The 15609-nt window shown below is 33.2% G+C and overlaps 1 protein-coding gene across 1 annotated transcript; it reads right to left on the reverse strand.

Moving 5' to 3' along the window:
• Nucleotides 1-2425: 2425 nt before the first annotated feature.
• LOC132743398 (mucin-2-like) lies at nt 2426-14445 on the reverse strand. Its single transcript, XM_060731918.1, has 13 exons — nt 14375-14445; nt 14025-14091; nt 13505-13579; nt 12361-12465; nt 11633-11713; nt 8849-8977; nt 8520-8639; nt 7089-7271; nt 6357-6437; nt 5740-5868; nt 3804-5114; nt 3239-3328; nt 2426-2584 (listed from the first exon to the last, which is right to left on the reverse strand). Exons 2-13 carry the CDS (start codon nt 14071-14073, stop codon nt 2451-2453), a joined length of 2487 nt encoding a protein of 828 aa, XP_060587901.1. The 5' UTR covers nt 14074-14091; nt 14375-14445; the 3' UTR covers nt 2426-2450.
• Nucleotides 14446-15609: the final 1164 nt, after the last annotated feature.

Here is a 15609-nt window from a genome sequence, read left to right on the forward strand (position 1 = left end):
TTCACTTTGTTATTATTCTCATAATGAGTGTAAATACGCGAGAAGTCCGAGCGGTGCCGCAAGCTCGCGAGTGCTGTAGCGCTTTTGGATCACATGTATGACGTGTATTAGTTAAACTGAAATCACATTAAAATCAATAAGAAATTATCAAAGTCTAACATGTTTGAGAAAAATCCATAGGGGGCAGGGGACATATCCGAATGATGGCCCCCGGTCAAAATTTTTGATAACTCAGACATGGTGTTTTGAAGGTATTGGAAACTTCTGATATTTCTCTGTCATTATAATTCTTTCTTGTTTGTGTGTAGGAAATAAGAAGTTTTTTTTTGGATTTTTACCGAAACTAAGCATTTTGGTAGCTTGTATTTGTATTTGTGACTCTCCAAATGGAGGTGAAAAAGTTAAAAATCAAGCTTTGACAGTTGGCGCCAAACAAGTAAGATATTTCGGATAAATTGTGTGGAAAATCTAAACATATGACAGAGACTTTATTGGTAATTTTTCAAAATGCCATTGCTTGCACTGTATGTGAGAGATATATTTAAAGGAATCGGGCGGATTCTGGAGTATGCTGCACCTTCATGAAGATTGCCCACATTGGTATATATTATGTGTGATTTTGGCTGGGTGGGGGTAAATATAATTTGCTGTCAGTCATTTTTTTAAGGAGCAAAGCATGCAAACTATGTATGTCATATATCATTGAATAATGCTGTGCAGTTGGTTATCTGCCTGTGAAACAGATTTTGAAATATTTGGAATTGTGTTTTTGGCCACACTGAAATACAAAATTGTTCATTTTAGGTTCCCTGCCCCGATATTAAGTTTGGCCCCGCCATTTTGAAATTCTTGGACTGGTTCTATATTTGAGCTTTAATTAAATTTCTGACGGCTTATGAACAAACATTTTTAAAAATCGCCTCTGTTGCTGGAAGACGCGGCAGTCTTGTCATAAATAACACTTCCGGTAAAAGTACGATGAAGAAAATCAGTAATTAAAAAGTAATATGAAATTAGGTGCTACCTTTGGAGCGGAAAGATTTCATGTTTTAATATCAAGCATAAGATGTTTAGTATATAACCAGATTTTTTCTTGCACTTCGTAAATAATAAGTACATGTAAATGCATTTCATTTTATACCGTAAACAGAAAGGAGGGAATTAGTGGTGTTCAACCTATCATCGGAGTGCTCCGAAAATTTCTGAAAATTTTCCTCGCAGTGATTTGATCTGTGTAGCAAAGGGGGCCACTGCGCCAAAGTTTGGAAAATACCGTCCGCCATTTTTTTGTTAATCTCTATTCACAGTTGTTTGAACGTTATTTATATGTGTTGATTTATCAAAATGGATATGTTAAAGTAACTTTTTTATATTAATCATCTCTATTAAAGTTCTTATCAATGATAATTATGTTTATTTTCTGATTTTGTACATCACTCTTCTACCGGAAGAGTTATTTGACATAGAAGAATGGCGCGTTTTCCAGCAATAGTCTGAATTATGTAGACGCTCGTAGGCGCCCTGATATCTATACTTAGCTCAAAATCATCATCATCACCATCATCATCATCATCAACAATCACACCGTCACCACAATTGCCATCTTCAACATCATCATCACAATCTTCATGATCAACACTGTCATCAACATCATCAACAGAAACACCATCACCATTGACACGAACATCATTATCATCATCGTAATCAACAACACCGTGAACACAGTCTTCAATCATCAAAACATCAAAACATGTTATCTAAGAGCGCTATGTACAGCCCTATCGGGGCCTGTGGCCCCTCTCGGACCTTCCACGTATTATCTTTGATGAAAAATAAAGTAACGTTGATAAGCATAAACAAATTCGGATCTAATATCAATAAATCATCACTTTGAAATAATGTAATAACAATCACTCTGACTAGAGATTATATAAAATAGCGGACGAGATATTCTTCATCATTATCATTAACACCATTATCACCACCATCATCAGTATCATAATCACCATCAATAGGACAACCCTTATCATCATCATTATCAAGACTGTCTCCACCATCTTTAACATTATCATCATCAACAACAAACCGTCACCAAAGTTTCCATCTTCAACATCATCAACATCAACGCGACCATCATCGTCAATAATGTCATAATCATCAACACCACCATCATCATCATCATTAACACGACCATCATTATCATCATGGTCATCAACATCATCCAAAGCATCATAATCAATAACACCGTAACCCCAATCTACATCATGATAACCATCATCATCATCATCATCATCTTCAACAGCATCGTCATCATCGGCTCAACTATCATCATCATCTTCAACAGCATCGTCATCATCGTCTCAACTATCATCAATATCATTGTTACAATCATCTACATCACCATCATTATAAGAATTAACACAAATTTACAATATTTAGGTCAAATTTATTTATCGTCCAAAATCACAAAGGCATACGTCACATCCGTGATGGTCTTTTTTGTATTTTGGCGGATTTCCACAATCGAGGAGACATTGCTGTGGTTGACATCCGGTAAACTTTGCAGTAGTTGTCGTAAAATCGGCTAGAAAATGATATTATAATATTATACACATGTTTAATGTAATAAGTTTTTTCTTCTTTTCTTCAACAAAACATTTAGAAAAAATATCAAACAATGCTTCATCTCTCATTAGCATTTTTTTTAAGATTATAACAAGGGCCGTTAGGCGTGGGTTATATTGCAAACAACCGTTTTTTTTCAAGACCATATAAGCTGCTTGAACCCTTTATAACAAACTTACGATGCTTCGCAACTGCTTTCTTTGACTGAAATAAAATGAAATTTAGAAGGTGTTGGTTTTGGTAGTTTTCTGGTAGTAAGCCACATTGAATTTACCAAAGGTCAGTTCAGCCACTGCATAGTTTCGTTGTTTACCTGCACTAGTTGCTTTCACTTTCGCAAATAAATTGATAGCTTCTGTACATGTCAAAGCAGAGGTACAGTGCGAATGACCGTAGAAAGGATTCCATGATCAATCAAAAAGAAAGTGACCTGGACAGTCGGGGAATCGAACCCGGGTCGCCCGATTCACAGTCCAACGCTCTAGCTTACCTCACAGCAATGGAATTTATAATTCGCAGCAGCCTTATATTATATAGATAATATAACCGACACAATTATCGAATGAAAAACGGCATAACAACGATGCTGTAATATAATGTAAATTCAACTAACCCCCACAAACGCATTTCGGACAAAAGTTAGCGTCAAACACAGCACACCCTGCAGCTGATGGGCATGTATCAGGAAACGGCGGGCAGATTCCTAAAAAAAGATTTCACATTACTTATATACATAATGCTTATTTATATCATTTATTTTGATCAGCTGTTATGTATGTCTTTAATTACATTAAGAGTTGATCATGGTATAAAATATATAGTGATGTTCGACCATTATCCATATATTTATGTTCATGATATAAAACATAATAGTTGTATTTGACCTTGACACAAAACAGATTGTAGAATTTGACTATGATACAAAACAAATAGAGATATTTGACAATGAAACAAAACAGAAAGTAGTATTTGTCTATGCTACAGAACATATTGAAATATTTGACCATGATACAAGAGACAGTTGTATAGGGCCATGAGCAAAAAGCAGATATTTGTTCATGATAAATAAAATACAGATATTTGACTATGATACAAACCAGATAGTAATGTTTGACCTTGATACAAAATTTATAGAATTGTGAAAATTAAACTTAACAATGAACAAACGTCAAACAAACCATTGAATGCAGTAGTTGTTGTTTGTAATACAGTCGTAGATATTGGAGATGTAGTGTCTGAGGTAACTGCTGAAGAAGTGGGTGGTGTTAAACTGGTTGCTCTTGTCACCGTTGTGGGCGGAGTCAGGGTTGTCCCTGCTGCTTGAGAAGTTGATGATTTTGCTATCATTGGCGGAGGTGGATTAGGTGTTGTAATTTGTTGAGATGTGGTTATGTCGTTTGATGTTGTGTTTGCTATAACATCCGACCTGATGGGTGGCATTGATGATGCTGTTATTGTCTTATAAGTCGAAGAGGTTATTGTATTTGAGGAGGAAATCTTTAATGTCGTCATCGTTTTAGGTTGTGTTGTTGATTTCACAGTCGTTGTTGTCGGTGCTGTTGGCTGTCTTGTGGATTTTACAGTCGTTGTCGGCGTTGATGGCTGTGTTGTGGGTTTTACAGTCGTTGTCGGCGTTGATGGCTGTGTTGTGGATTTAACAGTCGTTGTCGGTGTTGATGGCTGTGTTGTGGATTTTACAGTCGTTGTTGTCGGCGTAGTGGGCTTTGTTGTGGATTTAACAGTCGTTGTCGGCGTTGATGGCTGTGTTGTTGATTTCATAGTCGTTGTTGTCGGTGCTTTTGGCTGTGTTGTCGATTTCACAGTCGTTTCTGGCGTAGTGGTCCGTGTTGTGGATTTCACAGTCGTGGTTGTCGGTGTAGTTGGTTGTGTTGCGGATTTTACAGTCGTGGTTGTCGGTGTAGTGGGTTGTGTTGTCGATTTCACAGTCGTGGTTGTCGATGTAGTTGGTTGTGTTGTCAATTTCACAGTCGTGGTTGTCGGTGTAGTGGGTTGTGTTGTGGATTTCACAGTCGTGGTTGTCGGTGTAGTGGGTTGTGTTGTCGATTTCACAGTCGTGGTTGTCGGTGTAGTGGGTTGTGTTGTCGATTTCACAGTCGTGGTTGTCGGCGTAGTGGGTTGTGTTGTGGATTTCACAGTCGTGGTTGTCGGCGTAGTTGGCTGTGTTGTGGATTTAACAGTCGTGGTTGTCGGTGTAGTTGGTTGTGTTGTGGATTTAACAGTCGTTGTCGGTGTAGTTGGTTGTGTTGTGGATTTAACAGTCGTTGTCGGCGTAGTGGGTTGGATTGTGGATTTAACAGTCGTTGTTGGCGTTATGGACTTGGTTGTGGATTTCATAGTCGTGGTTGTTGGCGTAGTTGGCTGTGTTGTTGATTTAACGGTCGTGGTTGCCGGTGTAGTGGGTTGTGTTGTGGATTTAATCGTTGTTGTAGGTGTTGTTGATGGTGAAGTCGGTCTTGTTGTTGACTTAACTACAAGTAAATTTCTCATTCTTATTAATATAATAATTGTTCAACAATATAATTGTTTCAATGATTTTAATTTGAATGTATTTTAATGAAAATTGAATGTTGTTGGTTACGGAATAAAATTTTCTCAGGGTGTGATAATGCCGGAAGTTGAAGCCAAACAATGCCGTTTTTACTAGAGCCACAGTAAAATTATGAATTTATGTATTGAATAGGAATGGGGCCATTCACAGTGCAGATGCATACGAGCGTAGCTTGTAAACACATTTGTCTTGCTTTGAACTATTGAATTTTATTGTCTTATCCCCTTACATTTTTCCTTCTAGCACCATGATGTTACACATATTCGTAGGTGGTACATATTTTTGTGATATATAATTGTTTTAATTATTGATTTTTCTAGCGACTATTCATTAGTGTTTTGGTCATATTTTAAGGACATTTTTTGAGAGAATTCTGGTGATATTGTTTAGGAAGTACACGTAGTTCGTAATATTTTGGTTGTATTTCTTGCGATATTTTTTAGTACATATTTTGTCTTTTACTTTTGACATATTGGCATTATTTCTCGGGCATCTTTGATAAGGAAAATTTTCTAATGTTAGTTTATTTCGTAATGTTTTCTTACTTTGTCCGTTACATAAAATACACCCCTGTCTGTCGATGTGACATTCGCTCCAGGGGATGTTTGGATCTTTGGGTGGACAGTTGTTCATATGACTGGCAGCCCCTGCTAGATTGTTGCTGTTTGGTCCTCCTGTATAAAATAGAAAACATGTTAAACAACTGTACAAGGTTTTCTTATTTTGGTAAGTATTTAGGTTTTCTCGGGCCTGCAATCGAATTTTGAAAGGTTTTCACATTTTGGTATCAATGTAGTTTTTCTAAGGCCTTTTCCTCGAACCGAATTTCGAGATTTTTATATACACCATTTATAACAATAACAAAATACAAATCTAAATTAAAGATGGTTGTCAGACATATTTTTAATCATAACTGTACCGAAAGATGTCAAATATATACATTCATTTTACATTATCGGACATTACGCTCTCTGGTTTTGTTTACATTTGAAACCACGTGGTAGAACTAATTTCTATCCGTATTAACTCCGAGGTTATTATAGATAATAGCCAAGGACGTTCCGATTGGCGAAAAGGCAAATTTACTGGCTCAATCCCTCGCCATCCCAAAAACCGACGTGACAACTGGCAGAACTAAAGAGCAAAGAAAATACAAATCTACCTGAATTTGAACAGTACGGACAATCATTGGCGTCCAGTTTGACCATGAATTGCGGACAGTTGTTTGCCAAAGACGGACACACTGAAATAAAACATCATCAATTAGTCATGACAAAAAGTTTTGTCACATAGCAAGTATTACCACCCCTAGTGGTCATTTTCAGTGTCATTCCCAAAATACCTTATGATTTAAAGATAAGTTCATATAAATCTATTTTAATTCTTTCGTTTTATTAAAACGGTTAAAACTCTTTAAGATATTGGTGTTATAAAATAAAATTTTCTTTACATTTGAAAAAAAAAGGCAATTCACTTTAATCAGTTTTAAACATATTTTAACGGAAAATGTATTTTTTGACCCCCAAAAAATGTTCAAATAACTGAAATAATTTAAAGGAATTTAAATGTTTTAACGAGCAAAAAAAGTGTTATTCTATTCTTATTTTTTTTTTTTATAAAAATCTCAAATAAAGTAAGATGAATATCTTTTTTTAGTTATAGCTCAGATAATTTTATCTATTATTGTTTTGCATTTTATTGTTTGCACCTGTCCTAAATAAGCATTATGAGAATTTTCTTATTAACACACATGACGTTATACGTTATAATATGTTACCTGGTGCAACAATCTGCATGTATAAACACAATAATAAAATCTGATGTACTTTTCTTAACAAAAAGCTAAACAATCAAATATTTAGTTTTAATTAAACAGACTTAAAACGAAACTGACCTAAGCCCGGTTTTGTGTTTGAAGCCGATGAACCGGAACCGGAACTAGATTGAGCGTTTGCGTGCGCACTAGACGGTGCAACTGTAGCAGACGATCCACTTGTAGAAAATCCTGGTCCAATGGGCATCCCACCACCAAGTTCACCAGGCACAAAGCTGCTAAAACTGCTTGTACCGGAAGTTCCTGAGAAATGTTGCTATTATATTGTTTTAAAACGTTTTTAAGTCAACAAAATATAATGACTGTATAACTAAAAAGCGAAAATTTCATATATATGTAATGTTCCTGCAAAACGGTATAACATCTAAACAAAAGACATATTTTTGTTCAACATGCTATATGAAAGATATTCTTTTAACTGAGAGCAATTTAGAATTGTATTTTTAAATTTGGTAATATGGGAACTAATTTTAATTAAATACTCAACACTTTTTTTTATTTGATGTCCTTTTTATCTTTTTTTCTATATTCCCTGATCTATCTTTTGCTTCTGTTACTTTTTATTTGTTTGGGTCGTCAAACCAAACAAATAATGGTAGCAAAATTTCAGAGTCTTATGCTGTTAATTGCAAATGCCTAAAGTAGTCCACTTTTTTGAAGCGGTTACTTCCCTTTATATGTACACTAACGCCGAAAAATTCAGGGGAGATCAATGCGTAAAGATTGTCAAATGACAGGCTCATTAATTTTCAAGCAAAGTAGTTCCCGAATGGTCGAAGATTTCTAATATTGTTTCATTCTTTATAGATATACATGCTTACAGTAAGCTCCATGATTATTTACATCTGTGTTAAACAACAGGTTTAGCGTCAAAATAATAAGAGATACAAACCCTAATTTAGAACATTATGGATTTCTGCAGGCTATTAACATATAACTTCACCGTAAGCGATGGGTTTGCACGCTCGCTTATGAATCGAGAGGTCTCGAGTTGAAATCCCAGTTGAGGCAACTCATTTTTTTCTCCATTTCTTTAAGTCAAATAAACATTGAATGGACTATCAGTGTTGCAATTAGTCTTATAGCCAATTTACTACAGTTAAAACACTGGAAAGCATTGATGGCACTTTACAAAAACAAATTGATTTATACTCTCACAACCTTCACCTTTGTGACATTCAGAGACCCAAACAAATTCAGCGCCTTCTGTGCTTTGATTAATATTTTGTAAGGAAATCGAAATACATATACTATTTTATTTTCATTTCGCTACCTTTATGTAATATTTTCACATTTGGGAGCAATTCCTGGAGGTAATACAGTAAGCAACGTGCTAGGTTAACACGTGATTTACGACCTTATTGCATGATAACGCAGGGACTGAAAGATTGCACCGTGAAATGACCTGGCGGTTTAACGCCTGAGATAATTAAAAGAGTAAATTGACTTGCACGCGTTACACGTGATTAACCATGGTAACACGTGACTTACCAGTATTGCAAGATGATGGACATATGAAACATCCGTTGACATATTTAGTACATGGACACATCATATTATACTGCGGACAGTTACTACCAAACTGTCTTTTGTACTTAGCAGCATGCGCGTCTATAATGAAAAATAAATATGTCAGTAAACGAATCAATACGTGACTACACCAATAAAAAAGAAAAAATATGAATACACCAATATAACAATCAATACATTAATACAACAATATAACAACAAATAAATACATTGTATTTAGAAATTATCAGAAAATGTTCTTTTCATAGAAAAAGTAAAACTTGCAACAATATTTTGTAAATTGTGCTCACTTTGTCCGTTACATAAAATACACCCCTGTCTGTCAATGTGACACTCGCTCCAGGGGATGTTTGGATCTTTGGGTGGACAGTTGTTCACATGACTGGCAGCCCCTGCTAGATTGTTGCTGTTTGGTCCTCCTGTATAAAATAGATAACATTCAATTTATTTCACATGGTTTCAAATTTTATAGTACATGATTTATATTCTTTTTCACCACATTGTCCTATCCAAATTGATTTAAATGTAAATAGTTATGAACAATGTAATGTTACAAATAATACTACATTATGTAAAAAAATTGTATGGGATAATGAAAAAGTTGATTATTACAGAGACGTTATATCTGCTGAACTATCTAATATATACATGTAAGACATTGTTAGTTGTATTGTTTCAAAAGAAACTAATGTTAGCGCTGGAATAAGTGAAATATCTAATATTTTGTATGAAAAAACTAAAAGTGTTTTTGGTAAAACTACGTGTAATAAAAGCAATATAAGTAATAGAACGTATAAGAGCCCATGGTTTAATAAAGAATGTGAGGCCGCTAGGCGAGAATTTAGGACTGTTAATAAGTCTCTTAAACAAAATAAATCTGTAGAAAATTTTGAATTGTTAAAAACTAAACGACGAGTATATAAATGCTGGTTAGTGAAATATTAATAGAATGTAGTGATCTTTTACTTCCTTGTCTTTAAAAATTGTTTAATTTTATGTTTCTTAATAGTGTATATCCTGAGATATGGACAAAAGGTATGATAGTTCCAATCCCAAAAAGGTAATGTTGATGATGTAAATAACTATAGAGGTTACACCCTCACCAGTGTTTTTTCTAAAATATTTCTTCAATGTTAGATACACGTAAACTTGCGCAAGTGGGCCGAAACTAACAATTTGTTATCGGAGTACCAGTATGGATTTCGTAACGGCAAAAGCACCATAGATTGTATTTTTGTTTTAAATTCTATAATAAATAAAGTTATTAATAGTGAGAAAAAGAAATTATTAATTGATTTTCGTAAAGCATTTGATGTTGTATATAGAAATGGTATATGGTTAAAATCATTGAATTATGGAGCTTCCTCTAAAATTGTCAAAATGTTGAAAGTTATGTATGAAAATGTTAAAGCATGTGTTAGAGTTAATGGGTCTGTAAATGATTATTTTGACTGTAATAATGGTGTTAAACAAGGCGAACCATTATCTCCTTTGTTGTTTATCTTTTTTATCAATAATATGTATGAATATTTGTATGACGATAATGTTGAAATGTTTACGTTAGAAGAGATGAAATTATTTCTGTTATTGTTCGCCGATGATACAGTTTTGTTTTCATATACGAAAAGTGGTTTACAATTGTTACTAGATAAACTATATATGTATTGTCATGAATGGGGAATCACTGTTAATCCAGAAAAATCAGTTGTTATGATATGCAAAAAAGGTACCAGACAAGGAAATGATGTATTTCTGTATAATGATCAAATCTTGAAATTTGTTAATAAATTTACTTATCTAGGTGTATCTATTTCGTCAAACGGTAGCTTGTTTCAAGCACAAAAATCTTTGTCAGAACAATCTTTAAAGGCCCTTTACTCACTTAATTCAATTTTTGATAACGTGTCTCTAGAAATATCGGAAAAGTTAAAATTATTTGACTACATGATTATGCCTATTCTCAATTAGGGTTCTGAAGTATGGGGTTTGCATAATGCACCAGACATAGAGCATGTTCATAAAAAGTTTTTGAAGCAACTTCTGGGTGTTAGACAGCAAACATCAAATGCGGCTGTATATGGTGAGTTTGGAAGGGTACCTTTGTAAATATTACGCAAAATACGTGTTGTAAAATACTGGTATAGAATAGTTAAACAGCCTGTTTCTCTTATGCATAAATTGTTTATGATGAAAGATAAAAATAATCAATATGTTAATAAATGGTCGATTCGGGTTAGAAAATTGTTTCAGAATTTATGATTTGCTAATATTTTTGATAATCCCAATGTTATTAATTTAAAAACCATCATTCAACGTATATATGATCAATATAATCAACAATGGTTATCGGAAATTAGTAATTCATCAAAATTAGAGATGTATAAGATTATTAAAGATAGTTTTGATTTTGAAAAATACCTTTCTTTAGTAAAAAATCCAAAGTTTAGAATAGCTTTGTCACGATTTAGATGCTCAGCACATAGACTTATGATAGAAGAAGGTAGATTTAGGAATATTGACAGAGATCAGAGAATTTCTTTAAAATGTAATATGAATGAAATTGAAACAGAATATCACTTTTTACTAGTTTGTCCTTTTTATAGGGAATTAAGGAAAGAACATTTACCAAAATATTATTGCTCTTGGCCTACCTTAAATAAATTTATATCTTTAATGAAAAATTCTAAGCATGGAACTGTTAATAGATTATCAAAATATATCTACTTTGCAAATGCATTACGTGATAGAACGAATGATTGATTGTTTTCAAATAATGATATTGGTATATATTGCATACTTTTATTTACAAACATATATTGAAATACAATGTATATTAATGTGCTCTTTAAATATAAAAATGTTAATGAAAAAAATATTTGTATACAGTTACATACTTTTCTCATATACTATTTGTAACTCTTGAAAATCTTGAAAAATTGCAAATTTAGTATCAAACCAAAACAAGGCATTGACCCGGTAGTTCTTGCAGGTTAAAGCGAAAATGCAATCCCTCTCCATTCCGGGAACCGAAGTGACAACTGACAGAACTAAAGAGCAAACAAGTACAAATCTACCTGAATTTGAACAGTACGGACAATCATTTGCGTCCAGTTTGACCATGAATTGTGGACAGTTGTTTGCCAAAGACGGACACACTGAAATAAAACATCTTCTATTAGTCATGACAAAAAGTTTTGTCACAAAGCTTGTATTACCGCCCCTTCCCGCCATTTTCAGTGTCATTCCCAAAATACCTTATGATTAACATAAGTTCATATAAATTTATGAAAAATATTAATTCTTTCGTTTTAAAACTGTTTAAACTCTTCTAGATATTGGTGTTATAAAATAGAATTTTCTTAACGTGTATAAAATAATTTGGCAATTCACCTTAATCAGTTTTAAACATATTTAAACGAAATATGTATATTTTGACAAAAAATATGTTCAAATAACTGAAATAATTTTAAGGAATTTAAAGGTTCAACGAGGAAAAAAGTGTTATTTTATTCTTAATTAAATTTTATATAAAAAATGTCAAATAAAGGAAAATGAATATCTTTTTTAGTATTGGCTCAGATAAATTTATCTATGCTATTGTTTTGCATTTTATTGTTTGTATCTGTCCTAAATAAGCATTATGAGAATTTTCTTATTAACAAACATGGCGTAATAATTTTTTATCTTATCCAAAAAATCTACATATTTCAGACACACAAACATAAAGTCTGATGTACTTTTCTTAACAAAGCAAAGCAATCAAATATTCAATTTTAATTAAAAGACTTAAAACGAAACTAACCTAAGCCCGATGTTGTGTTTGAAGCCGATGGACCGGAACTAGATTGAGCGTTTGCGGGCGTACTAGACGGTGCAACTGTCCAAGACGATCCACTTGCAGAAGATCCTGAAAATATATTATGACTGTATGACTAAAAAGCGAAAATTGCATGAAAAAATTATTTGTATACAGTTACATACTTTTCTCATATACTATTTGTAACTCTTGAAAATCTTGAAAAATTGCAAATTTAGTATCATGTAATGTTATATGTATGTATGTATGTAATGTATGTAATATGTAATGTTCCTGCAAAACGGTAAAAAGTCTAAAAAAAGACATATTTTTGTTCAACATGCTATTTGAAAGATATTCTTTTAAATGAGAACAATTTAGAGTTGTTTTTTTTTAATTTGTAATATGGGAACTTCCTTTGATTAAAGACCCATTAGGCCCTAGAAATGCTCAAATTCTTTTTATTTTTGTCCTTTTATTTTTTCTATATTCCCTGTTACTTCTTTTGATTCTGTTTCTTTTTATTATTTAGTAAGGAAATCAAAATACATGCGCTTCTTTAGTTACATTTTTTGCTACTTTTACATATAATTTTCACATTTGTGAGTAATTCCTGCAGGTGAAACAGTAAGCAACGTGCTTGGTTTAGACGTGCTTTACGACCTTTTTTCAGGATACACATGGTCTAAAAGATTGCACCGAGAGGTTCCACAAAAGCACGTGCGTTACCCGAGTAAAAAATACTTACAAGTGATACATGTCACTCAATACACGCGTCAAAACAACAATCAATACATTGATAAATAAATACCACATTGAATATATATAAATCAATTAAGAATACATCAATGAAATACTACATCTTTTCATTGATATAAATTAATCTAACAATCAATACACCAATCTAATATCGAATTTGTCATTCAATACTACAAAAGGTCAATTTAGCATCTAATATAGAATAGTAGGTCTATATAAAGATTTATCATTTAAGGTAACATTTGAGCAATACATCACTCAATCTATTAACCAATGCAGTGATCTTGTAAATCAATCAATTAATCAATTGATGGAATTAATTATTTAATTAACAAATTTTAAAACCAAAATCTTCCTTACAACGTTGTATACTTCACGTTACGTATCTTACCCATGCCACGCATGCGCCGTCCATAAATACGCCAGAAGTTCTTCCCGGATATGACGTCACCATATGAATATTGAACTGAGACAAGGTAAAAAGAAAGGAAATATGTTAAAGAAATATCTACCTCTGGTTATTAACGAAATTGATCAAATTCATTCGAGCTGTTGACCTGTGTTTTAGGATGAAACGGTGAAAGGTCGAAATACAAATAAAAACACGCTTTTTGCCACAAGAGAACAAGCAAAGATGTAGTTTTTTGGTTGAATTTGAAATATTATCCTGTGTCGTGCTTTTGCCATATAAGTTGTTCGTATGTTCATGTTTTGTGTTGCCCGAAGGAAATATCGAAAACTCATATAAACACGATATAGATCTAGTCATAGTTGTTTAACTGTGTGTGTTTGTTTGTTTTGTTGTTATTGTTATTTTTTCGCGCTTTTTGACATAACGCACTTGCGTCCTGTAAACTCATCCAAATAAAATGGCATGAATTATTCCCTATATAGACGATAAATCTACTTACGTAAACTTGCCAGATAGAAAAGGAGAGATAAACACGTTTGTATATCCATTTCCGGTTTGTAGCGTCTCTTGAAAAACAAAAATGATATAGTCACGTGACAGTAAGCTTTCCTTTAACTTCATAAAAGAAATTGAAACCCCATTAGAAATGATTAAACGTTCACTTCTGATTTGAAATTGTTTTTGAAAGTGTTACATTTATATGTCAAATGTGTGACGTAATAAAGATAACATTATTTCCAGATATATATATATCTTTGAGAAAAAAAAAACAACAACACCTGATTTATATTATATTGTAAAAAATAACATTACCTCTAGGTGAATGATCAAATATCACCGATAACTTACCTATTATCATGAAATAATCACTGATGACGACATCATGGTCATTTATTAAGACAGCTGAACTTTCCTTATCAACTTTTAGATACATGTCTACAGCCAGGTGGTATAGAAGCGTTCTGTGACCTCACGTCACCTTAATTTTCTCCACTAATTATATTCAAAACAATGATAACTTTCATTCCATTTTAATAGAAAGGGTCAAGCCGACAAAAACACGGCCTTTTGGTGAATAAAAGTACATCAATCCATTCGTCTGGCTCGTCTGTCCGTTCGTCCATCAGTCTGTCTGCAGACTCCCCGGTGACATTATGTTATAGATGTCCGTGTTCATTTCGAGCAGGAGGAACTTGTGGGGAAAAAACGGCTTCTGTTTATATGGTGAAAATAAGTTGTTTATTTGGTTGTAGAGATCAAAGACAATCAAGGAAATTACCAAAAATGGTCAACACATGAGGAATTTTCGTCCGTCCGTCCGTCCATCTGTCAGTCAGTAAAGCAGCCAACCAGTCAACAAATCTACAAATCTTTGAAAAATTGTGCATCCTTTAATGAGCTCCAGTCTTTTCTTAAGAAATACATTGAGCAATAGCACTAGGCAAAGCTGACACTGACATATCAAAGGGAAGCTTTTCATTTCTTTTTCTTGTTTATGCTTGCATTATTTACATTATTTGAAATAAGAAACAATGGTCTTGTGACATATGCAGTGGATCTTTATTCACACTAAGTACCCGGTTCGAATCATCAGTTTTGTTTCGTTCAGTTAAAGTACCGACCTTTTCCATCGATCTTTTTCATTTATTTACTATGAGTTTGTGCGTAAAAGCATAAAAAAGCAACAACAACAACAACAAAAAATAAAACAAAAAAACAAACAAACAATCAAACAAAAACAACAGCATACGACATCGTATATATAGAAAGAAAATAAAGAAAGGGTTAAAAAATCGACTAAATAACACATAAAGTATCTATATTGTAATTAAGACTGGATTCTTTAACTGACTAGTTTATTAACATGAGTTATATTAATCAAGTTTCAACAATTTACTTATCAAATTTACTAGACTGTATTCTTAAAGATATTAATTAAGGTCCCATTCATTTTTCATGAATCAGGAATTATATGTAATAGTTAACTGACTAGTACTGGTTCTATGTGAGGATTTAAGGCTGTGTCCCAAGTAGGGTTCAAATCCACGACCCCTGGGTAAAAACAAAGGTTCTCTGAGGTCACG

The sequence above is a fragment of the Ruditapes philippinarum genome, unplaced genomic scaffold (genome assembly GCF_026571515.1).
Source record: "Ruditapes philippinarum isolate M1 unplaced genomic scaffold, ASM2657151v2 ctg5255_1_1_1_1, whole genome shotgun sequence".
Lineage (NCBI taxonomy): Eukaryota > Metazoa > Mollusca > Bivalvia > Venerida > Veneridae > Ruditapes > Ruditapes philippinarum.